The following is a 23,606-nucleotide window of genomic DNA, read 5'->3' on the forward strand; positions in this document are numbered from 1 at the left end:
CCCGCAGATCTTCCTGATCCGTTTGCCGTCCACTCTTGTAAATTCACATCCCATAATCAAGACATAGCACCACAAAACTCAAGACTAAGAGGACTATAATACCAAAACAATGGCTCTGACGCTCTGAAAAGGACTTCAGTCACATCTTTTTGAAAAGCATTCAGGCATCTATCATGGATGCCTATGTTCCCACACTAGGACCCTACCCATTCACCCCCCCCCCCCCCCCAACTACTGTCTTTTGGGCAATAGCGACTCATACGGGCGGGTGCGCAGTTGCGTTTTATCGACGCGACGCGTTTCTCAAAGGTCCCCTGGAGGTGGTGGGGGCGTTTAGGGGTACTCCTGGAGGGCGTCTGGCCGTGTGCGCGCTGCGGTCTTCGAGGGTCTCCCTACACGAGGCTGCGTCCCCGTTCGCCCGGCTCCTAGTGCGCCCCGACCGCCGGCCCGCTCCCGGAAGCTACGGAAACGGGTAACAAAGAACCTGCAGGGCCACCGGCCGCCGGAGCTGCGGGACCCCGGGGTCGGGCAGAGTGTCGGGGCTGAGCACCTTCGGGAGCCAAGTGTCCGGGATCGCATCGGTGAGCGGTGCGTGGCTCAGCGGCCTCCCCTCGGAGCGCCCGGCCTTCGGCCCCCTCCGGAGCCCTGGTTTCTGCAAACGCCCCAGCCCTCTTCTGCTCCGAGCTGCTCACGCTTTGTGCGAAGAACCTACTGAAGTCTGTTTTTAAATAAAAACTTTTTCTAAGTTTCCGTTTGGGGATTTTTGCTTTGTTTCGGGGGCAGTTTACAATACTCTCTACCTCGTCGCCTCCTTTTTTTCCTCCTGGTGTATTATCCGCGGGGCGGACCTGGGATGAGCGTTTCGTAATTGCAAGTAGAACTGTGAGAAGCCGCGTCAGAATAGGACTCAAGATGGACAAAAAGTCCTTTGAAACGGTGCTGGATGAAATTCGAAAGGTAATTGACCTTGATCCCTAAAAATCTTCTGAGATAATTGAAGTGGCTTACTTTTCTTTGAGATGTTGCGTGTAGATGGTGCAAAATAAGTCATCGCATCGCCAAAGGTGCATCGCATCGCCAACTTTCCTGTGTAGTGTAAGAGCTTGCATCTTGGCAGATTGCACGGCTCAAATAGAAGATAAGCCACCTGACTGATAACCTTGAGAAATCATTGTGGTACGGGAATTACGTTTGGACTGCCCACGGTTCCGGAGCCAACTGTAAATCCTTCATAACTCTGCCTTTTGGTTTTTTTTTTTGAATGACATTAGATTCAGTGTTTCCATGTTTCAGTAACAGGAATGACTCCATATTGGAAGTAGTAAGTAATACCTAGAAAGTTTCTTTTCGAATCTCAAGCTGGGCAAAAATGTGTGCCTTGGCTTTCCTTTTCCTTCTGCTTTTTGAGATAGTTTTATATTTCCTGTTTTCTGGGAGGAACCAGACAGCAAACCTTTTAGAATGAAGTGTTGAGTCTAAAAGTGCAAATATAAGAGGTGACCTATTAGACAGAAAAGGTAGTGCTGTGACCGTGAGCCACCACCACACAGCTCGCACTGGGCTGTCCTGCATCTAGTTGGCATCTCAAACAAGTGCCCCTAACTGGCACCAGAAGATTTATTTTCATACACTGCTATCCTTATTTTCAGCTTGTAAGACTCACTGCAAAAATTGCCGCCAGGCCTATGGTTCTCTTTTGCTCTTTGCAAGACCTCGCTTTTTTCAAATTAACGGATTAATCTCTCATATTTGATGGTACTGGGTTTTTTTTCTCTTCAGGTAGATTTCTGCTGTTGCAGATTCCCTTTGTCTAATTAAAATTTGAAACAAATGTCACTTTATCTTGTACTTAGAATTTGCCACACTCTGTTCCTGTGCTGATTTTTAACCGCTCTGTGAGAAAATCAATTTTAAGTTAAAGTAGACCTGAACTCAGACTTCTGCTTTGGAGCAATGCAAACATCTGTGTGTGTATCCTCTGCCTTCTCAGCTTTGTAAAAATGTCTGGTAATAAATATGAAAGAGGGACTTGGAAAGGTTCTGGAGATGAAAGTCTGCTCATCTGAGCCAGCCTTTTAAGTCCACATTTCCAGTCTTCAATCAAAGCGTGCTGCTGGTTGGCTTTGCCAGGTGAAGAAGCACATTGGCGCTCTTAGTCTACTATAGTGGAATAAAACAGAGGCATTTCTAGAGAGGGGGTGGTGCTAGAATTGTTAGAAATTGCGCTTAGACTTTGTAAATGTCACTTTTAATCAGGTCACCTCTTTTGGACATCCAAGATAATACTGGCTGACACTGTCATTTAAAGTAGAGACTTCTAAGAAGACCCTTGGGGAAAAATAGGACAGGCATCTTTTTTCTCCAAAAAAATAATAATAGGATAATAAGAGCTATTAATTTGTAAGCACTTCCTGTTTGACTTCGGCTTCCTAATCTGTGGAGTTAGGTGTTGTACTCCCAAATCTACAGCTGGCAAGCCAAGCCGCCTTAGGTAGCCAATGCTCCCTCTGGAGTTTGGTATTAACCACTGTAACCCTGAGCTCCATCTTCTGTGTGTGGGCCACAGCTGGCCCTCGCCAGCATCGAGGGAAGGTTTGAGACTTGACTGGTGTGTCATCCGCTCAAGCCAGGCTTTGGTCCTGAACCTTGCTTTCGACTGTCTCTGTAACGATGATGATCACACACCTCAGAGTGCGTTATCCAGAGTGCCATGTAAAAGTTAAGCTGTTGAGCACCCTGAATGTTTTGCCTGGTCATTGCATTTGCTCCTAGTAGAATGATATATATGGAAAATACAAATGTTGTAGCTGTTTTGTAGTGAGGAGAAAATGGCTAGTCAGTAGTTTATGACAAGTGCCTTCCAAGCCCTGGTCGTTTGCTTGATCTTTCCATCTCTGAGAGGAGTCTACCTGACTTCCGTTAGCCCTGACTGGTGTGTTAAGTCAAAGGTCCCAGAGAGGAAAGAAGCCATTTATCCAACACCTGCTGTGGGTCAGCTCTCTGATTATAAGGATTTTGATTGGGTTCCCCTTTATGAATGAGGAAGCAAGCTCTAAAGTACTTGTTGAGGGCCACAGTGCTGGTTCCAGGCCAGCCTGGGCTACATAGTGAGACCTCTCTAGGAAGAAAAAGGAAAAGGCATGGCAATTTGTATCAAATTGAAACTGATTAGACGTTCAGGAATTTGACACTTAATTTCTACTAGTGTTGACTCTGTTACAATGTTAATCCCTTTGTGTAAGTGTTCCTGGAGACCCAGATGGTCTAAAAGGTAGGATTTCTTACTGTCTTAGTTGCTGCTGTTTCCAGACGGAGCCGAATGAGACCAGTCTCTATCAGGTTGTGTGTGTGTGTGTGTGTGGGGGGGGGGGGTAATGTAATTTGGGTAACTGCATATTAACATGCTGCTGATGTATATTAATTCCTTTTTCCTCCCTTTCTAGGCGGTTTTGACAGAATATAAATTGAAAGCAATTGAGTATGTTCATGGGTACTTCTCCAGCGAACAGGTATTTGTCATTTTCAAAGCCTTTTTAGACTAGTCTTCTGGTTAGTGTCTGTTTACCTACTGGGTCCATTAAGGATTGCTTTGATTTGACTGCCTTCTGGGCTATGCACTTATATCACGGTTCCTACTATAAGGCTATTGAAAAACACAGTATCTTTTTTAAAAGAACTTAAACTGTCAGCTAATCTGGGAAAAAAATATCAAAAGTTTATGAACTTGGGGCTCAAGATGGCTGGGTGGTTAAGAATACTTTCTGCTCTTGCAGAAGACACACATTTGTCTCTTAGCACCCACATGCTGGCTCACAACAATCCAAAACTCCAGTTCCAAGGCCTCTGATGCCTTCTGAACTCCTGGAGCAACGGGCTCACGTGCGGTGCGCGCACAGCCGTACATGCAGGCAGAACACTCGTTCATACACATAAATCCTAGTCTTTAGTAACAGTTTTTGAGTTTATGGATTTGTACATTTTACTAAATTTGTATAGTATTTATAACAGTTCTGAAATTCACTGTATGGCCAATGAAGACAAGAATAAATGCTGAACTGTTGGCTGCACAGCCAACAGACTGACCCCTCCGTGCTCTTCTTTGGAGGTCTCCTTCAAGACAGTGGTGAGGGACTCTGAGTGCTCTGCTCTCTCCTGACTGGCATCATGCAATCTTCACGCCTGCTTCAAGGACTCTGTTTGTGGGTGGTGGTAGGGCCCCGAGATGCTGTCTCCCTGACTCTCACAGTGCAGTACTGAGTTAGAGCTGTGACTGACTGTCGTGTGCTCTAAGGATTCAAATCCAAGGGCAGAAGTAGACCTGCAGACCTTCATTCAGTCACCACACAGCCTCGTGAATGATCCGAGCTGCCACCCCTTGCTGTGTACTTTTCTAATTGTAGTGTTTTCACATCACCAAGCTGACATTCCATCTCCATCTAACTTTTCCTGTCCTTTCAGTATACACCATTTCCTGGATTTCTTTATTTTATAAGTAATTTATCTCTTTTGTGGTACTAAAGATTAAACCCCAGGGCCTTGCACATGCTGGGCAAGTGCCCCTCTGCTGAGCTACATCCCAGCCCTCTTTTTTTTTTTAAACTTTTTATTTTGAGATGGAGACTTGCTTAGTTGCTGAGACTGACCTTGAACTTACGATTCTCTTGCCTCAGCCTCCTGCCTAGCTGGTGTTAACAGTCGCGTACCACCAGGCCAGCTCTAGATGGCATGTCTCGTTCTTTGAAAAAGAAAAAGAGAGAGGGAGGGAGGGAGAGAAAGGCAGAGAAGAAGAAAGGAAGGAAGGGAGGGAAAAAACATTTAGGGGAATGGACAGGGAATGCTGCTGTATTCGTATGGTAATGTGAGAACAGCTGGTGGGTGTCTTTGTCTCTAACACATGGGTCCCAAGCATCCAACTCGGGTCATCAGTCTTTATGGTCATTACCTTTACCCACTGAGTCATCTTGCCAGTCTGTAGCTAGAGTTTTTCTGGTCCTGCCTGGCCCACAGTCAGGACAAATCTCTCTAACCCACCAGTCCCACAGCAGCTCAGACCCAACCAAGTAAACACACAGAGACTTATATTGCTTACAGACTGTATGGCAGTGGCAGGCTTCTTGCTAACTGTTCTTATATCTTAAATTAATCCATTTCTATAAATCTATACCTTGCCATGTGGCTCGTGGCTTACCGGCATCTTCATGTGCTGCTTGTCATGGCGGCGGCTGGCAGTGTCTCCTCCCACCTTCCTGTTCTCCAGTCCTGAATGTTTTTCTTTCTTCCTAGACCAGTGCTGTCCAGTAGAAGGCTCTATGGTGATGTGAACATTCTTTATCCACATTATCCATTGTGGAAGCTGTTGGCATCATGTGACTCTTAAGCACATGATATGAGAACTGTGCTGCTATGAAACAGAAGTTTTAGGTTTTACTGAAATGGTTATACTTTGTCACACTGTTAGACTCTAGTGCCATGCTCATCTCCCACACATGGTGACGGGAATTCCAAATGTTGACAGCTGTGTTCAAGAGATGTGTGCAGACACTGTCATCAGAGCTGAGTGAAGTGACTCTTTGCTTGCAGGTGGTTGACCTCCTAAGGTACTTCTCCTGGGCAGAGCCGCAGCTGAAGGCCATGAAAGCACTACAGCATGTGAGTGACTCCCTTCTCTCCCCTGTGCAAAGTGACAACGTTTCCTTCCCCCATCTTTGCATAATCCAGATCAAGTTGTGGTTTGTATTGGAGGAGCTAACCTACATTCCATTGTACTGTGATACTCCGATAACTGTGTTAAAAGTTACAGCCTTCCAGGGTGTGAAATTGCATTGTGCTGCTGTTAAATTCTGTACCAGTCCTAACTGGCAGATGGAGGGAATGTGCTCATTGCAGAGCAGGCTCCTGGGATCTAGACCCTTAGGATTTTGACTCTGCAGCATCTCCCATCGTGCATCACTTTAGACTAAAGGCAGCCCTGTCATAAGGAAAGCTGAAGCTCAGTCCTTGCCCCGACTGTGACTCCTGTGCCTTGCACCATGAGTTGAGTCCCCTGTGTAAATGGCAGCTCTGTAGATGGCCGTTCAGAGGGACTTACACTTGTAGCCACTTACACAGGTGAGCACGTAGGAAAACACGCATGTAGAACTTAGACCTGCTTCTGAAATGATTATACTAAAGAGTCCAAGTTTAATTCAGTATTTCTAGGTTGCTGGAGCTTACTGTTTGCTTGTGTCCTCTCAGCTAAGATGTAGGCTGTGTCCCGAAATGATTATACTAACAATTTAACTATAGTTCCTCAAAGCAGGTAAGGTCTGGCACAGAAGTCTCATGTTGAAACACGTTATTTTTTGTGATAGAAAATGGTGGCTGTCCACCCAGCGGAAGTGGTCAGCATCCTCAGCTGTTTCACCTTCAGTAAAGACAAACTGGCTGCTCTGGAGCTCTTGGCCTCGTGAGTACTCACTCCTTTTACTGCCTGTTCAAATCTGGAAGCTTAAAGCTTACCTGCCTTTTAAAGTCATTGATCTGGGTTAATGTGACAGTTAAAAGAGGCAGCAGAATGCTGATGGAATAGTCTATGAAAAATTACCTGTGTTAATGAGTTGATCATGTAAGGAAGCAGAACTCTAATGAAATAATCTATGAGAACAGCTGGGTGTGATAGCACACATCTGTCACCTCAGAACTTAAGAAGCTGAAGCAGAGGACCCTGAGTAAGACAGTAAGAACCCATCTCCAAACAAACAAAAATGCTCACATTCTGTGAAAGCACGGTACTGGATTCTAGTATCTTTACATGGTGTGGAAGTCCACAGAGGTTTCCTAGTGAGATCTGAGCTTGCTTTTCCAGCAGGGCTGCATAAGGGGATGGATTGATCATGTGCATGGTTTCTAGGTGTTTGAAAGGGTCTGCACTTGGACTGTGCAGTATGCCTTGATCTAGCATGGAGGAGGTCTTTTACTCGGCCCTTTTGAAGAGAAAGGAGCTGGTGGATTTTGATCCAGGTCCGCCTGAAGCTATTCTGTGTTTCTGTCTGTCCCATCTCCACTTTGTATCTACTAATTCCTTATGCTTCTCTCCTCCTGGTAGGAACCATGTAAAAGGTGGGTACTGGCCTCCCACAGATGGTGTCAGAACCAGGGACTTGGGTGCAGAGGAAGTTAAGTGAGAGTAGGAAAGAAACCCAAGGAAGCAGTTGGGTTTATCTGGTTTTGTAGGTTAAAGTCAGTGGTATTTTATTCTTCCGAAGCTATAACTGTAAATATAAAGCAGTATAGACATAATTAGGCTGGCCAGGCGGCAGTGGCACACAACTTTAATCCCAGCACTCGGAAGGCAGAGCCAGGCGGATCTCTGTAAGTTCGAGGCCAGCCTGGTCTACAGAGCGAGATCCAGGACAGGCTCCAAAACTATACAGAGAAACCCTCTGGGGGGGCGGGGGAGAAAGGAAGGAAGGAAGGAAGAGAAAGAAAGAAAGAAAGAAAGAAAGAAAGAAAGAAAGAAAGAAAGAAAGAGAGAAAGGAAGGAAGAAAGGGGCTGCAGCAAATCTCTCTCTTTGTCTAGGTTTCTTCCTTTCTCTCTTAATTTCTAGCTATTAAAAGGAAAAACTTAGGGTAAGGTAAACTATAGGAATATAGTATAGGAAAAAACTTAGGATAAGAAAAGCAACAAGACAGGAGCTGTGTTTTTGGGACTCTGAACACAGACTCCTGGGGAAGAATCGGAGCCATACAAAAGTACTGTGAGGAAAACAGGGCAGAAAAAGATTCCTGTGGAAGATTTTGGCCTGTGGACAGCTTATATCTGAGTCCTAATCAATAGGGGAAAAAATTTTCCCTGAGGCAAATTCAGGTGAGACAAAACCCTCCACTCCAGTGCCATTGGATAAAAATGCTTGCGGATAACACCACTTAATTAGGATTAGTTCTTCTTGACCATGAAGTCAGATTTAAGGGAACAGAAGTCTTGAGAAAAAGTTAGTAATCTCTTTTAAAAACTGGAAGCTTTCAGATCTTTCCCTCTCCGATCTCTCTTCTTTCTGTAAGGGAAAAATGAGACTCACCTGGAGGGAACACAATCCCCTAGAGCATTGCAGACCCTCACGGTTAGCGCTGCTAGTCCTGTCTCCCCTTAAAGCCAGTCTTAGAAAAGCAGCTAAGGACAGAGCATGTGCAGAGGTGCAGAGGAGGCTCAGCTGCTGTGAGACACTTGGCTGGGCCCAGCTGTGGGAGAAGAGCGTGGTGCTCTTAGTGTAGGGCCTGAAGGGACTTTGCATCTTGGGGGAGGGGAGAAGCCAGGACAAAGAAGATCTGTGGAAAAAAACTCGCTGAAAAAGCTTTTATTTAAGTACTCTTTTCATTGACCTGGAGAGGTGGAGAAGCAATGCCCCTCAGCTGGGATTTCTCCCAGACTCAGAAAGGCAGCTTTGGAAATGTAGTTTGTAACAGCCTGGCAGTATAAGCAGGCCCAGAGAGAAACTCAGACAGAGCAGCAAAACACCCAAGGGAAATACTGCTGGTACTGCACTGACCAAAAACACTGCTTTTTCAGCCTCTGAATGCTGCTTTTTCCCAAGTGCTGTTAGAAAGTTTAGTTTACCTCTTGGGAAGGAGAAGTAGGCGATCAAAGCCCGGAAGCAATTAAAATGTTAATGCCATTTGTCAACAAGCCACTTTGAAACCATTTAGAAAGCAAGGGAAAGTATTTTGAACACCAGAAGGAAAAAACTTAACAGCAAATTAAAAACTTGATTGTGCTTGAAATACAAGAGAGAAACATTGGCATTATTAAAAGAGCTCATGGTAATCTTAAAAAGCAGCTTCAAAAAACTAAGGGGGAAAATTGCACCCTCATTTACCAAATGAAGTTTGATGACTGCCTGAGTTTGGTGAGGTGTGTGGAACAAAGAAATGTCAGCTCTAATAATACCGTAGCTGCTGACGTTTCTCCAGAAAAGCTGGAATGACACGGAACCTGGAGCCACACTGCTTCGGTTTCAATGCAGGTTTCTTTAAGAAAGATGGTTCCTAATAGCTGCGCAGGAAGTTGGTTTTTTGTTTTTTTTTTTGAGACAGAGTTTCCCTGTGTAACAGTCTTGGCTGTCCTGGATCTCACTTTTGTAGACCAGGCTGGCCTTGAAATCGCTGAGATCTGCCTGCCTCTGCCTCCCAAGTGCTGGGATTAAAGGCGTGTGCCACCACTGCCTGGCTAGGAAGTTTTTTATAAGAGCTTTACAGCAGCTCAATATGGTAATTCCATCCTTGCCATGAGGCAAGGTTCTCGGGGAAAGATTGCCATAAAGTGCTGCTGTAGCTGGGAGTGAAGTTTCAGCAATGCTTGTTTGAATTGTGGCACTCAGAGGAGCTGCAGTGAGGTAAGGGACATCCCCTGATAAGCTATCATCTACTGCTGGGCACTTTTCTGCCAGTTCTGGAATGGTTGAAAGGGCTTGGTGGGAGAGGAGACTTTGGCGGAGTGACATTGCTCCGAGTGTTACAGCCTGCTAGCACCGAGTGTTATAGCCACTGGCAGCAAGTGTTAGAGCCCCCTAGCAACAGCACTCACTGAATCCCAAGGTCCAGGGAGTTGGATACAACAACTCTAGAGCCACTGACAAATTAGGCTTTGGTTTCAACAGTCAGGGGAACTTTAAGGATGTTATCAAAACTGACTGTGAACTTCCAAAATGAAGCCCTTTTGAAGAGCCAGAAGGGGCTGATGGATTTGGATCCAGGTCCTCCCGAAGCTATCCTGTGTTCCTGTCTGTCTCATCTCTGCTATTTTTGTATCTACTAATTCCTTATGCCTCTCTCCTCCTCATCAGAACCCTGTAAAAGGTGGGAGCTGGCCTCCCAAAATATAGTACTGACTATGTATGTGGTCATTAGCTCACAGAGGAATAGGTGCCTCCCACATCTGTGGTCATAGCTCACAGTCTAAGGGCTGTTTCACAACCCTGCATTTCAGCATTTGCTTTGCCTCCTTCCTCTCCTGAGTAACTCAAAAGGCAAGATGATAAAAGTGGAGGAGATTTATTAAGCAGGATACCTGTACCTCAGACCCTTCAATTACAAAAGTGATAGAGTGATGTAGGCTGTAGAATGCTCTTCACTTGACTTTTGAGAACCATATGTAAGCATGAGATTGAAGAGAAGAAAAGGGATCCTTAAGCAAAGTTTAAAGGTGGGCAAGTTGCATATTCATAGGGAATATATTCTACAGTCTGGTATGTATTGATATGTCCATAAACACAAAGCATGTCATAAAGACATTTCTGACCTTTGTGTGTATCTGGATCCTCAAACAGAAGCTAAGTCGTGTTTCCTTGACAGAAACATTGTGGATGCACAGAACTCTCGTCCCATTGAAGATTTATTCAGGATCAACATGTCAGAGAAGAAACGGTGCAAAAGAGTCCTGGAGCAGGTAATCCTCAAAACTGCTGTGCAGATGCTGTGCTGGATTTGGGTGTCTGTGAGTAGTGAAGCACTTGCCTCACTGTGGCAGTGTTGGGGACTAGCTTAGACAGAGACATTCTTGCCAGCCAGGGCGCACAATAGGGCTTTGTAGAAGAAGCTGTTGGGGGCTGAGGTCACGCAGGAGTGAAAATCCAACAGTGGTTCATCCTGCAGGGCACCTGCATCTTTCCCCTGTGGAGCTCTGCCCTGGTGCCAAGCGTTTGATCCTCACATGCTTAGGAGCAATAACTTCACATTTGTTTTGTTAGCAGACTTATAGTAATCAAATTCATAGGAGATGAATACTAAGACAGAACTCCACAGCAGTAACAAAAATCTCTAAAAGGGACAGGGTTGGAACCTTGACTTGCCATTCACACTTGTAAGTTCCTAAGATCATGTTGCCACTCCACAGAAGTCGAAGCCTACTTGACGGAGGTACAGCGTGCTCTCTGAGGGCCCTGCTGTTCGCCTGGGCAGCTCTGCCTCCTAGTTGTTTCCTTGCGGAGATGAGCCTCACCCCACATTGCTTTAACAGCATTCTCACTGGATTTCTTGACACAATGTTGGGGTCGTGTGTTCTGGGACCATGTGTTCTGTATAATGGAACACTGTTAATGTAAATGAATTAATTTAAATTGTTCCTATGTTTTAGTCCAAAAGTTCTACTATTAAGAATTTGTCCTAAGGAAATAAGTAGAAATCCACAAATTTATATGTAAGGGCATTTGCCCAGTGTAGTTTATTATGACCAAATTGAGGTGAAAAAAAATTTTTTTTAAGGTTGAGGTGTTGGAGGTGTTTTAAGGTTGGAGGCTGGATTATATAATTAATGTGATTGTGTGTGTTAGGAATTTATAAAAATAATTATACAAACAGCATCCCTGTAAGTACTTTGATATGAATATGACTGTTTTGTGTATACTGCACATATTATCTAAGTGCAGTTGGCTATTCCTATAATACAGTCTATATCCACTGGAGTGTTTTGGCCTTAAAAAGCCCTGAGCACCAGTTCAGTGTGTCTAAGATGCTACTTTAGAAGCTGAGGGTGCCATGTCAACACCATAGACCTAAATCCATCCCCTGTGTCTCACAACTGAACACTGTGATAAGTCATTCTCGCTTTTCAGTAGTCTGGCTCTTTAGGGTTGTTTGGTTTTTGGTTTTTCAAGACAGGGTTCCTCTGTGTAGTTTTGGTTCCTGTCCTGGCTCTTGCTCTGTAGACCAGGCTGGCCTTGAACTCAGAGAGATCCGCCTGCCTCTGCCTCCCGAGTGCTGGGATTAAAGGTGTATGTCACTGCCACCTGGCTAGGGTTGTTTTTTAAGCTTTTAAAAATGATTTGTTTTATTTTTACTTTGGCATGTGGGTATGTGCATATGCGTGTGGATGCCTGTGAAGGCCAGAAGAGGGTGCCAGATCACCTGGAGTGGCAGTAACAATGTGAGCTGCCCAGTGTGGGTGTCTTGGGACCAGGTCTTCTGCAAGAGCAGCAAGAGCTTTTTAACAGCAGAACCACCCAACCCGCATTATTTGTGTGTGTGTTTTTCAGCTAAGCAGTAAACATTTTCAGAGCAGTCTCAAAGAAATGGAACAGGAACTCACTATGTAGACCAGGCTAGCCTCACATGCATAGATATCTGCCTAGTTCTGCCTTCTGGGTAATGGGATTAAAGGTGTGCACCATACCCTGCTGCTAAATAATAGGCTTCTCTTGAACCTGTTGCTCACAGCACTTGTGATGGTGGTCTGGTAATGTAACCATGGTAATAATTTGACTGTAATAACTCTGACCTCTTTGGACACACTCTTCATGTAGGTCTGTGGTGATTGATGGGTGAATGTGTGAATGCCATGCTATTTCCTTAATTCATGGCTTTAGCTAGACTTCCTATTATCTGGAATACCTGACTTGATGAGTTTGATTTTTGTTAATCACTTTTTTGTTATCCTCTTTTTTGCATTACAGGCTTTCAAAGCTGGCTGCAAAGCACCTCACGCCATGATATCTTCATGTGGAACCATCCCAGGAAACCCTTATCCCAAAGGAAAACCCAGCCGCATAAATGGGATTTTCCCTGTAAGCATGCTTTTACCTACATGAAATTTCCTATGACTAAGGGTACCTGTAGCAGATTGTACATTTATGTGCTGCATACGAGAACATGCCAGCTTATGATGCTTCTACAAAGGGAGGCAGTCTCATGTCTTCAACTTAATTGATAGTTGAAAGTTCATGTGTAAATGCCATTAATTGACTGTTACCTTCAGAACACGCCAAAGGATGATACTGCCTTTTCTTTTCTAAGTGTTCTCAGCATTTTTGACAGTTGTGTATCTGAGAACCCATGTCAGAAACGGCATGATGAAGCCCTGTAAGAAGCTTGTTTGGATACCAGAGGGTGGTCCTCAGAGCCCTTGGAAAATAACCTTTTCAAAAGTTGTTACCTTTAAGCCAGGGGAGGGGGTGGTGGTGGTGGCGCACACCTTTGATCCCAGCACTTGAGAGGCAGAGCCAGGCGATTCTCTCTGAGTTCGAGGCCAGCCTGGTCTACAGAGCAAGACCCAGGACAGGCAACAAAACTACACAGAGAAACCCTGTCTCAAAAAACCAAAAAAAAAAAGTTGTTACATTTCTATGGATTATGTCACAACCTCGGAGCCTCATGGATTAAATAGTAAACATTTATTATTTCCAATAGTTTTTATTTGTTTGTGTTTTGGGTTTGATCTTTTGAGACAGGGTCTCACTTCGTAGCTTTAGCTGACCAGTCTAGCCTGGAATTCACAGAGATCATCCACCACTGCCTCTCATTTGTTAGAATTAAAGGCATGAACCACCACATTGTACTCCTGTAGTTTTCGTGATTCAGGAAGCTGGGAGTGGTTTAGCTCTGTAGTTCTGGCTCGGGTTTCATCCGGATGCTTGACTGGCATACACAAATGTTCTTTTCTTTCCAGGCTCACTTAAATGCCTGGCAAGTTAGTGTTGCTTGTTGTCAGGAGTCTCTATTGCTCACCGCAAGGACTTGAGCACCCTCATGACATGGTAGCCAGTTTCTACAGTACATGGAAAGGGGAGGCAGGGCAGCTGCAGGAAGGCCTCTGAGGACTTGGCTTTGGGAGTCAGTGCCATTCTTTAATGTCATGTTAGTGACACAGTCAGCCCTAATTATTCTGAGATGGATGGTGGGAGGCAAGGAGTAGTGGGGCCATCTTGGAAGCCGGGCTTCATCCCAGTGTGTCCTACCTAAAGACACAGCCTGAGAGGACAGACTTATATAGAATAGGTCAGGATAAGCTTATTCTGTTCTGGTCTATAGAGCAGTCTCTAATGGGGTCTTCTTGATTGCCAGGTTTTTCTTTCAGCTTCTGAATCATGGACACTGGAATTAAAGTTGGGGTGTGTGTGTGTGTGTGTGTATGTGTGTGTGTGTGTGTGTGTGTGTGTGTGTGTGTGTGTGTGTGTGTGTGTGTGTAAGAGTTAAGAGAGGTCAGGCAGCTAGCTGTTTGTTGTTGTCTAAGGTCTCAGCTACATTTATTGTTTTTAAATAGGGAACTCCTCTGAAAAAGGACGGTGAAGAATGTACCAATGAAGGCAAAGGAATAGCAGCACGGATTCTTGGACCATCCAAACCAGTACGTGTTGAAATAAAAGAGGAAACAAGTGTTAATTCCTATATGTGTAGCTTTCTGTATAAAGTTTAAGTTTTTTATGTGTTACAAAGTTTAAATGTAGTAGAAATTCCAGAGCTAGGGTCTGTAGTATAAAGACTTAGTAGTGTTCAAGGCTCTTTGGAGGGTAAGTTTTATTGTAAAGTTAAAATAATCTAGCCACATTCATCTATTCAGATGAAGCTTGGAGTGTGGTGTTTATTTTAGACGGGATTCTGTCAGCTAATTAGTGTTAATGTTAGTGAGACAGCCGGGGCTTGTCTTTTCAAGGGAGCAGGAGAATGGGATCTCCTGAGTGGAGGAGGTGCTTAAGTACTTACTAGTGGCCCCCATAGGGGCCTTGCATTCTCCACCCATTCACCTGATAGGAGAGTCCACGGAGGCTGTTTATGAGGCCAGGGGGAAAGGGTCCGTTCCCCAGTGTCTCCCTTTGCCCAGTGACACCTGCTTGCTCTCTCACTCTGGGTAGAACACAGCGTTTAGTGTAGCCTTGAATACCTGAGATTCTGTAAATGCCATCAACTGTAAAAGAAAGTACTTGTGAATCTATAGGATTCAGAAGACAAAAACTTGAATTCCTGTTTCATTGTGTAGTAATTGTCAAATGGCCAGGTGCTAATGATGGTCCTGGTGCTAAGATTCCAATGAAGTTAAGAGGACATTGCCCTTGAGGTCATTAGGTGTCGGAGAGACCAAACCTTAAAGATTCTGTATGTTTTCTTTTTTTTTTTAAAGATTTATTTATTTATTAATGTATACAATGTTCTACCTGCCTATAAGTCTGCAGGCCAGAAGAGGGCACCAGATCTCATTACAGATGGTTGTGAGCCATTATGTGGTTGCTGGGAATTGAACTCAGGTCCTCTGGCAGAGCAGTCAGTGCTCTTAACCTCTGAGCCATCTCTCCAGCCCAAGATTCTGTATGTTTTCATAGTGAAGATAGGAATTCCTGGGACTGGCCTAGGCTGAACCAGAAAGGCACCTACTGTTCAGAGTCAGGTCTACCTTTGTTGGAGATGATTAAGGATGATTGATTGCTAAAATAAACAGAACACAGCATGCTTGGCAAGCTGTATCTTTGGAATTAAAAAAGAACCTACTTCCTTAGTTGGAAGCTTTGTTAACTGGGGCATCTTCAGCCTCTTAGGATGAGGTGCTTTGAAAGGCACCATGTATTGCTTTTTCAGGAGATGTTTCTTGGTGATGTCTAACCACTGTGCTTCCCTTTCCAGCCTCCCTCAACGTACAATCCACACAAACCTGTCCCCTACCCGATACCTCCTTGCCGGCCACATGCAACTATTGCACCAAGTAAGCACTTTCTGGTTTTCACTGTTTCTTCTTGCTGTTCATGAGACTGAACAGCCTTGAGAAATGGGCAGCACTTCAGTTCTGAGAGTTTATTTGGCTGCTGGCCAGCTGCTGAAGATATAGGTGTTTTTTGGTTTTTTGAGACAGGGTTTCTCTGTGTAGTTTTGGTGCCTGTCCTCGATCTCAATATGTAGACCAGGCTGGCCTCGAGCTCACAGAGATTCACCTGGCTCTGCCTCCTGAGTGCTGGGATTAAAGGTGTGCACCACCGCCACCCAGTGATATAGTTTATTTTTAGGGTGTTTTCCTAATTTGTTTAATTAAGTTAATTACAGATTGTTTTAATCACTTTATTATTAGGGATTTTCACTTTGATAAATGACTTTAAAGGCCCTTTCCTTAGGTAGCTAGTTTTCAGAGTTATCATCAATGCATTTAGAAAAGGTCAAGTATATGTACTTAGACTTCGGTGGGGCAGGTTCAGCCCGCCTCATCTTTCAGAGGCTGTCTGGAATGGGCGTACAGCTGGGGCTGTCTTCCCCTTGCTCAGCCTTCACTTCATCTGTCTCCATGTGAGGTGCATCTCTGTGACATGAGAATTTAAAATAAACTGCACACCTGTATTCGCAGATTTAACTGGAAGCCAGTGATACTAAGTTCTCTGTCTTTTTCTATTCTGTTTTTGTTTTAGGTGCTTACAACAATGCAGGTCTGGTGCCCTTAGCCAATGTGATAGCTCCAGGTGTCCCTCCCCCTCCTCCGTACACTCCGAATCCAGTAGGAACAGGTAAAAGCCTGTTGTAGTAGACTGTTTAAAATAAGTCACCTAGTGCACATAAATTTATCTGTAAATGTCTCTACAGTAACAACCTGTTTTATTCATATGGATATGATTCTTTCTTGTGTCCTCTATTTTTCCTTCAGTGTTCTCAATGGTGTCTATTTATTTATGTCTTAATTTTCCTTTTTTGATATCTATCTGTGATTATGATGGGGAATAATCTGATTAAAGCTTGAAATCATTTATTTTTATATAGACAATGAAGACCTCTCCAGTCAGTCAAAACCTGCACAGAGTCAAAGTAAGTACCAAAATGACCCAAAGACAATTGCTGTCTGCCATGATTGTTGGCCTTTCCTCGCTGGGACCTTGAGTGTGGCATCTGTGGACTGTCTCTGTGGACTGTCTCCGGAGAGGCTCCTATGTGTAGAGTAATGCGTACCTGCTAAGAGTGACTTGATATGATAGATTTCGTTCAAGAAATGAACATATTATCTGAATTTAAATTAATTTTATGACTTTGTGTCCTGTTTGCAAGACTCTGTGAAATGTAAAGGTCATGTGCCATGTACATCCGTATTCACTTAGCATTCTGATATGGGAAAGGTGATTTTCATGTGCACACAAAGATAACCCTTTGTGACAGATAATAAGTCTAGTAAGTCCTAATGTGGAAAATGATAAGGGGCTCTGGAGCAGCTGAGGGACAGAACACAGGTGGCCTCGGTGGCGCCTCCTGGTGGCAGCTTCATCCCCAGTCATGGATGGGCCACAGGAAGAGATGCTTTCTGCAGAGGGAGGAATAGAGTTCTCGGGGCGAAGAGCAGCTCTGGAACCTGATTACTGTGCCAAGGTGGGGCGTCTCGGTGGGGACACTCCCTCCCTGTGAAGGCGCCCAGAAGATGCAGCAGCTCCTATGTAAAGGAGGGTGTGCAGAGGGAACAGGACAGATGTCAGTATTTCTTACCGTCGCTATGGAGCCACGTAGCTCTGTAAACAAATCATTTTAGTTTATGGATTTTTTTGTTGTTGTTTTTTGGTTTTTCGAGACAGGGTTTCTCTGTATAGTTTTGGTGCCTGTCCTAGATCTCACTCTGTAGACCAGGCTGGCCTCGAACTCACAGGTCCACTGGCTTTGCCTCCTGAGTGTTGGGATTAAAGGCATGCACCACCACCGCCTGGCTGGAAATAATTTTAAAACCTTTACATTTAGTTTTATAATTTAAAAAACATCCCCCCTTATAAAAAGTACTAAATAGTAATAAAGACTACCTCTATAGTTATAAGACCATGGTCCCCATCACTTGATAGCCTCGTGATATTATTTGTTGTGCTGTGGTTTTTGCTATGTTGGGGGATTGAGCCAACATATGCTCTCCATAATGAAGCTGCTTAACTATATGATCTTTAAGTGCTGCTGGCTTTGCCACACCAAACCTCAGTTTACCAATATATAAAATGGGAGTGTTGGTCTCAGGATTGATGTGAGGACAAATGGGGTTGTGGGCATAAGTGACCTAGCATGAGGTGTGATAGATAGTGTGTGCTGGTGAGTAGCCACATTAGATGACAGGAATGTATGATTTGACATGTAATTGAGGTTTTGCTCTGTAGCTTACTACAGGAAATGCTAATGGCACAGAGCCTTTGCTTTGTGGTTTAAGAGAATTCCAGTGGGAGTGGCCCCGAGAACTCTAGGAAGGCCTGCTTGCTTTTTATTCAAGCTTTGTTATTAAGTATGTGGTCCTCAGCATATCAGTGAAAAGACTGAATTTTCATATGCTTGCTGGCCACTGTGGACCAATGTATTTGTTGATGTGTTATTTACAAACTCAGACTTAGGCCCGTATTTCTTTCCTGATGATTCTAGTTCTTACAAAACACATACAGAAAGTACAGTACAGATCCATTTTCATGGTGACTCTAAAATAAGTCTTATTTTCATGAAATTAAATCACTGCTTACAACATGGATCTGGTAGTATATGTGCTTAGCATGTGCAAGGCTTTGAGTTTAAGCCCCTACACCAGGAAAAAAAAAAATACCCCTAAATGAGAAAGATGGATATGGTGTCGCCCTGAATTTGTAGTTCTCATACTATTGTTTGTTAATTTTCTTATGGAGTTTCTTTTCTGAAAACGTGTCAAGGGTTGTGCAGCCTCTCTGCACTTGAAGTTGTGAGCAGTGGCTTGGTTCTGGTGTTCCCTTTGAGTGCCTCCCCCCACCAGGCCCTCGCCACACTGACCATGTGAGCATCTTTAGGTCAAGAGTCTGCTTTCCACATGGATCCTGTCTTACTCTCTGAAAAGTGTTAAACTATGGAGGGAGGAGCGGTCTGTGTTGCCTCGGACACAGAGTTGAACTCATCCTGAGTTCATCTTTGTTCATCACAGAGTTGAACAAATCACCCCCAAATCCTTCTTTTAATTATCCATAGGGTTTATCCGAATAAGGATGGTGTAGCCAACACAAAATAATATTGAGAACAGTTTCTTCGGTGGTTTGGGAGCTGTCCTCTAAGGTGATCCTGTATCGATCCCTGACACAAACTTTCTAAAACACAGAGGCCTGAGGTCGAGGATGAATTAGACAGCGTTACACTTGAGGGAGCCCCCAGGACAGGCCGAGTGAGGCATGGGGCTGCTGTACCTTGGTCAGTGTGTGCAAACACAGACTGTGGGCCCCGCAGGTCCTGAGGTGGGAGACCGTGCGTGTGTTCAGACCTCTAGAGAAGGGGCTTTCCACAAGTGAGGAGGGTTCCAGGGTGAAGCCAGTGCCTCATCACTTCCAAGTGCTTCCAACTTTTATAAAGCAGAAAAGTAGAAGAGGAATGATTTCGAGCTCCTCCAGGCTTCCTCGCTGATGGGCTGGCACAGGCAGGGCATGGCTGTCATCCCGATCACAGGAGCTCCAAAGCGAGGCTAGGCTAGGGCACCTAGCGGTTCAGACATGAAAAGAACTACTCATGTCTGCCGTTGGGTCTCTCTGGTATGTGGTTCTGTTTCTCTTAAACTGGACCTTCCAGCACAACGTAAACCCTGCCTCTTCTCTCCCCAGCATTTCCCACTCCAGCAAGTCAACTCTTCTCCCCTCATGGTTCTAATCCTTCGACTCCGGCTGCGACTCCTGTCCCCGCTGTGTCCCCAGTCAAGGCAGTAAACCATCCATCCGCGTCAGCAGCTGCCACTGGGGCCGGAATGAGTGCTCCCAACACTGCCCTTCCGGTGTTCCCAATGCCTCAGCCATCCACACCGAACCCGACTGTGATCCGGACTCCCTCGGTGCCCGTGACACCTGTTACCTCCGCCCACAGCACTACACCTGCTCCTGTCCCTTCCATTTTTTCTGGCCTAGTGCCACTGCCAGGTCCCTCTGCCACCCCCACCCCCACCCCTCAGGCCAACTCGACACCAAGGGTCACACTGGCTTCCAGTGAGACATTTGCTTCCACTTGTGGCCCCTTCACCAGCCACTCCTCGGCCAGCTCCACCGCTGGGTCAGCCAGTAACCCAAGCACGGCTTCCCTGTCATCGGTCTTTGCGGGCCTGCCGTTGCCCTTCCCGCCGGCATCCCATGGCATAGCCACCCCAGCTCCTTCCGTGATTGCCAGTGCTGCAGGTCCACATGGTGTAAACAGCCCTCTTCTGTCTGCCTTAAAAGGCTTCCTCACGTCAAACGACACACACTTAATCAATTCCTCTGCCTTGTCGTCCGCGGTCACAAGTGGGCTGGCTTCATTATCCTCTCTTCCCAATCAAAACTCGGATTCTCCTGCCTCAGCCACTAACAAGTGCTATGCCTCTGCGGCTGTTGCTGCCGCACAGAGGTCTTCCACCCCAGGGATGGCCATGTTCCCAGGCCTGCAGTCCCCTGTGGCCAGCGCCACTTCTGCAGCCCCAGTTCTGCCTGCGCAGTCTCCGTTGGCTACCCCCTCCTCCACAGCAGTGCCAGTCAGCTGTGGCTCCTCAGGCTCGCTTCTGCACGGTCCCCATGCAGGTGGCATCTCATCCACCCCTGCTGCAGCAACTGTGCCCGTTATGATCAAAAGTGAGCCCACGAGCCCCCCTCCCTCGGCCTTCAAAGGCCCTGCTCATCCCGGGACTCCTGCTCGCAGTACCTTGAGCCTGTCAGGTGCTCTGGGCCGCGGATACCCCACGACCTCAGTGCCCATCAGTGTGTCCACTTGCCTTAACCCTGCACTGTCCGGGCTCTCCAGCCTGAACAACCCCCTGGCTGGTTCTATGTCCCTTCCTCCACACGCGTCCTCCACGCCCATTGCTCCTGTGTTCACTGCCCTTCCCCCATTCACTTCGTTGACCAACAGTTTTCCTCTACCGGGCAGTCCCTCCCTCAATCCCGCTGTGTCCCTCGCGGGACCGTCCACCACCACATCTGCAGCTGCACACCCCAGCTCGGCGACCATGCGCCCAGTGCTGCCCACCTCCAATGCCTCACCTGCAGCCTTCCCACTCAACCTGTCCACTGCCGTGCCCTCCCTCTTCGCCGTCACCCAGGGCCCGCTGCCCGCCTCCAACCCCTCCTACCCTGGCTTCCCTGTCTCCAGTGCCCCAAGTGGTGCCCCCGCGCTGCCCTCGTTCCCGGGGCTGCAGGCGCCCTCCACAGTAGCGGTCACCCCACTGCCGGTGGCCGCCTCGGCCCCATCACCTGCGCCCGTCCTCCCCGGCTTTGCTTCGGCCTTCAGTTCCAACTTCAACTCCGCCCTGGTGGCCCAAGCAGGGTACGTGACTGGGTTGCAGACGGAGTCAGGTCACGGATGGGTGGGAGGATAGAAGACCAGTGCCCAGAATGTTCCATGACTCCTCAGCCATGTCCCGTAGAGTGGTTACTTGGTTTGCTTCAAGTGTTACCGCTCTGAGTGAGTTTTACGACCGTGAGTGGCTCACAGAGGTGTCGGCTGATTTGTTTACTTGCTTTTACCGTCTTTAAGCTGCTCCCTAACAAATACGGAAGCAGCTTTTCCCTCTTCTGTCTGCAGTTTGACCTGTTTTTCTACTGATTGTTTTTAGTTTGTCATCTGGACTCCAAGCTGCGGGTAGCTCTGTGTTTCCAGGCCTTCTGTCCCTCCCAGGTATCCCTGGGTTTTCCCAGACTCCTTCGCAGTCATCCCTGCAAGAGTTGCAGCACAGCGCAGCCGCGCAGTCGGCTCTGTTACAGCAGGTATGCAGTGTCTGGAGTAAGACGGGAAGGGGTGAGCCGTCTTGACAGCTCAGTGTGCACAGGCTGTCAGGAGTCTGGTGTGACTAACAGTTAGCTTTCCCCAAATTCACAAGTTTTACTCACCTCCTTTCAGAAGTAACAAAGATAGTGGGAGCCAAATGCATGAATTGTTTTTCCCATTTATAGGTTTTGTTCTGTTTTTAAATCTCAATTTGGAGACTTAATAAAATGAAACGTCAAGACAATTACAGTTTAGTTTGTCTTATACTTAAGCTATAATGAACAGTAAGGCAACTTATTGCTACAAAACATCAAAACCCACCTCCTAATTTTTTTTTTCGAGACAGGGTTTCTCTGTGTAGCTTTGCGCCTTTCCTGGAACTCACTTGGTAGCCCAGGCTGGCCTCGAACTCACAAAGATCCGCCTGGCTCTGATTCCCACATTTTTTAAAATAGTATTTTTGTCCACTCGTCCTTTTTTGTCTGGTTGTATGTGGGTGGGAGCTGGTCCAGGCGTGATGAACTGGGGCTCTGCTAACTATGTGTGCCTTTTCCTGCAGGTCCATTCGGCATCTGCTCTGGAGAGCTACCCAGCCCAACCAGACGGATTCCCTAGCTATCCTTCCACACCTGGAACACCATTTTCCTTGCAACCAGGTCTATCCCAAAGTGGATGGCAGTGAATTTTAAACATGTTTATTCTTCTTGGGAACAACATGAAATTTGCCCAAGAACTGCAGTGAGCAATCTGACATATGAAATTGGCCAGTAGGGATACTGGGACAGAGTTTAGAATTGTTCAGGTTGCATTTTTAAAGTGGTTGTAAGTTATCAATATCCCCACTCCTATATATGTAAATATATTGACAATGAATTGTATGGAGAATAGTATTTTAAAGTATATGTGGGGACTTTTCACCTCCTATCCTACAGAGTTTTGAATTACATGTGTGATCTACATAGACTATTAAAGAGGAGACAGAACTCTTCATAGCCGAATACAGCCTTAAATCTGCTCGTATTGCCTCCATGGACAGAAGTGATAGTTGTGCCTCACTCAGACTTATGGGTTGCATGTGGCCCTGGGGCACTTGCTATTCTACAGATGCATGTGTGGGCTCCAATTAGCATCAGCTGGAATGCAATACTCCATATATATCCACAAAGGGGAACTTGAGACCCACTGTTACTTTTAATATGTTATTAATAATCATACATACTGCTGAATTTAACTCAATATATTCCAGGAAAGTAAAAACTTATTGTAGTCTTCAGAATGACTTTCAGGTGTTTTCAACCAAAAGTATATACCCAGAACTACCTTCTTACAGATATACAAGTAAGAGAGGCTTAGGACAATTTTGCAAAGCATTTTTCCTGATCTCAGCAGTATGGCCACAAGTGATCCCCCAGCCACCACTATTGCTCCTTGTACCCTGGAAGCTCTTGGTGAATGTTTACAATCATGGGATGTATTTCTACTCAAACACTCATCTGAAATAACTGTGCAGCAGCAATAGAGGAGATTCACTCTGTCAGTAAGTGCAGTGTGCACCACAGACCTGTGGTGGAGGAATGTGACCCACCATCATCCTGAACAGCGTCTGCCACATTAGGGGTAGGGGGGGTAAAGAGAATGTAAACCATAGATTCTACTGTAGTACATCTCAACATCTAGAAGTTCTACTTTTATAAAGACGGTGTCTGGAAGATGTTGCAAATGTATTTTCCTTTGACATGGGGAACAAACTTTTTAAGTATATTGAATAATCCCGTATGGTTAGTTTTTGACATTTTTTAAAATAAATTTATGGATATGACAAATGTCGTTGGCATGTTTTATTATATGCTAAGTAGATGGGCTGCTTAGTTTTTCTAATTTCTAGGACTAATATATTGAATATTTTTGTCTGAATTTATTTGAAACTCCATTTAGAGTACTGATTGCCCAGGCCCTTAAATAAAATCTTATAGAAAATTCACATGATGACCAACACTTGGAATAGACAAGTCTCTTCAAGCACAGACCAATACCAAGTTATCATTTATCCTTTTCAAGCCCACATTCAAGATTGTATCAGTCTTATATGTGTTGGCCCTTAAGAAAGTTACTGAATGAGTAATCTGTGTGTGTGTGTGTGTGTGTGTGTGTGTGTGTGTGTGTGTGTGTGTATATATATATATATATATATATATATATATATATAT

At 45.4% G+C, this 23,606-nt stretch overlaps 1 protein-coding gene across 1 annotated transcript; it reads left to right on the forward strand.

Annotated features, from left to right (window-relative positions):
• Window positions 1-256: 256 nt before the first annotated feature.
• On the forward strand, window positions 257-23,108 carry Proser1 (proline and serine rich 1). The gene is made up of 13 exons (XM_052731094.1): window positions 257-957; window positions 3,444-3,509; window positions 5,581-5,649; window positions 6,351-6,445; window positions 10,327-10,420; window positions 12,423-12,533; window positions 14,009-14,092; window positions 15,361-15,439; window positions 16,131-16,226; window positions 16,477-16,521; window positions 19,278-20,958; window positions 21,248-21,398; window positions 21,959-23,108. The coding sequence occupies exons 1-13, from the start codon at window positions 913-915 to the stop codon at window positions 22,079-22,081; spliced, it is 2,739 nt and encodes a 912-aa protein (XP_052587054.1). The 5' UTR covers window positions 257-912; the 3' UTR covers window positions 22,082-23,108.
• Window positions 23,109-23,606: the final 498 nt, after the last annotated feature.

The sequence above is a fragment of the Peromyscus californicus genome, unplaced genomic scaffold (genome assembly GCF_007827085.1).
Source record: "Peromyscus californicus insignis strain IS unplaced genomic scaffold, ASM782708v3 Scaffold_9__1_contigs__length_137607984, whole genome shotgun sequence".
NCBI lineage: Eukaryota > Metazoa > Chordata > Mammalia > Rodentia > Cricetidae > Peromyscus > Peromyscus californicus.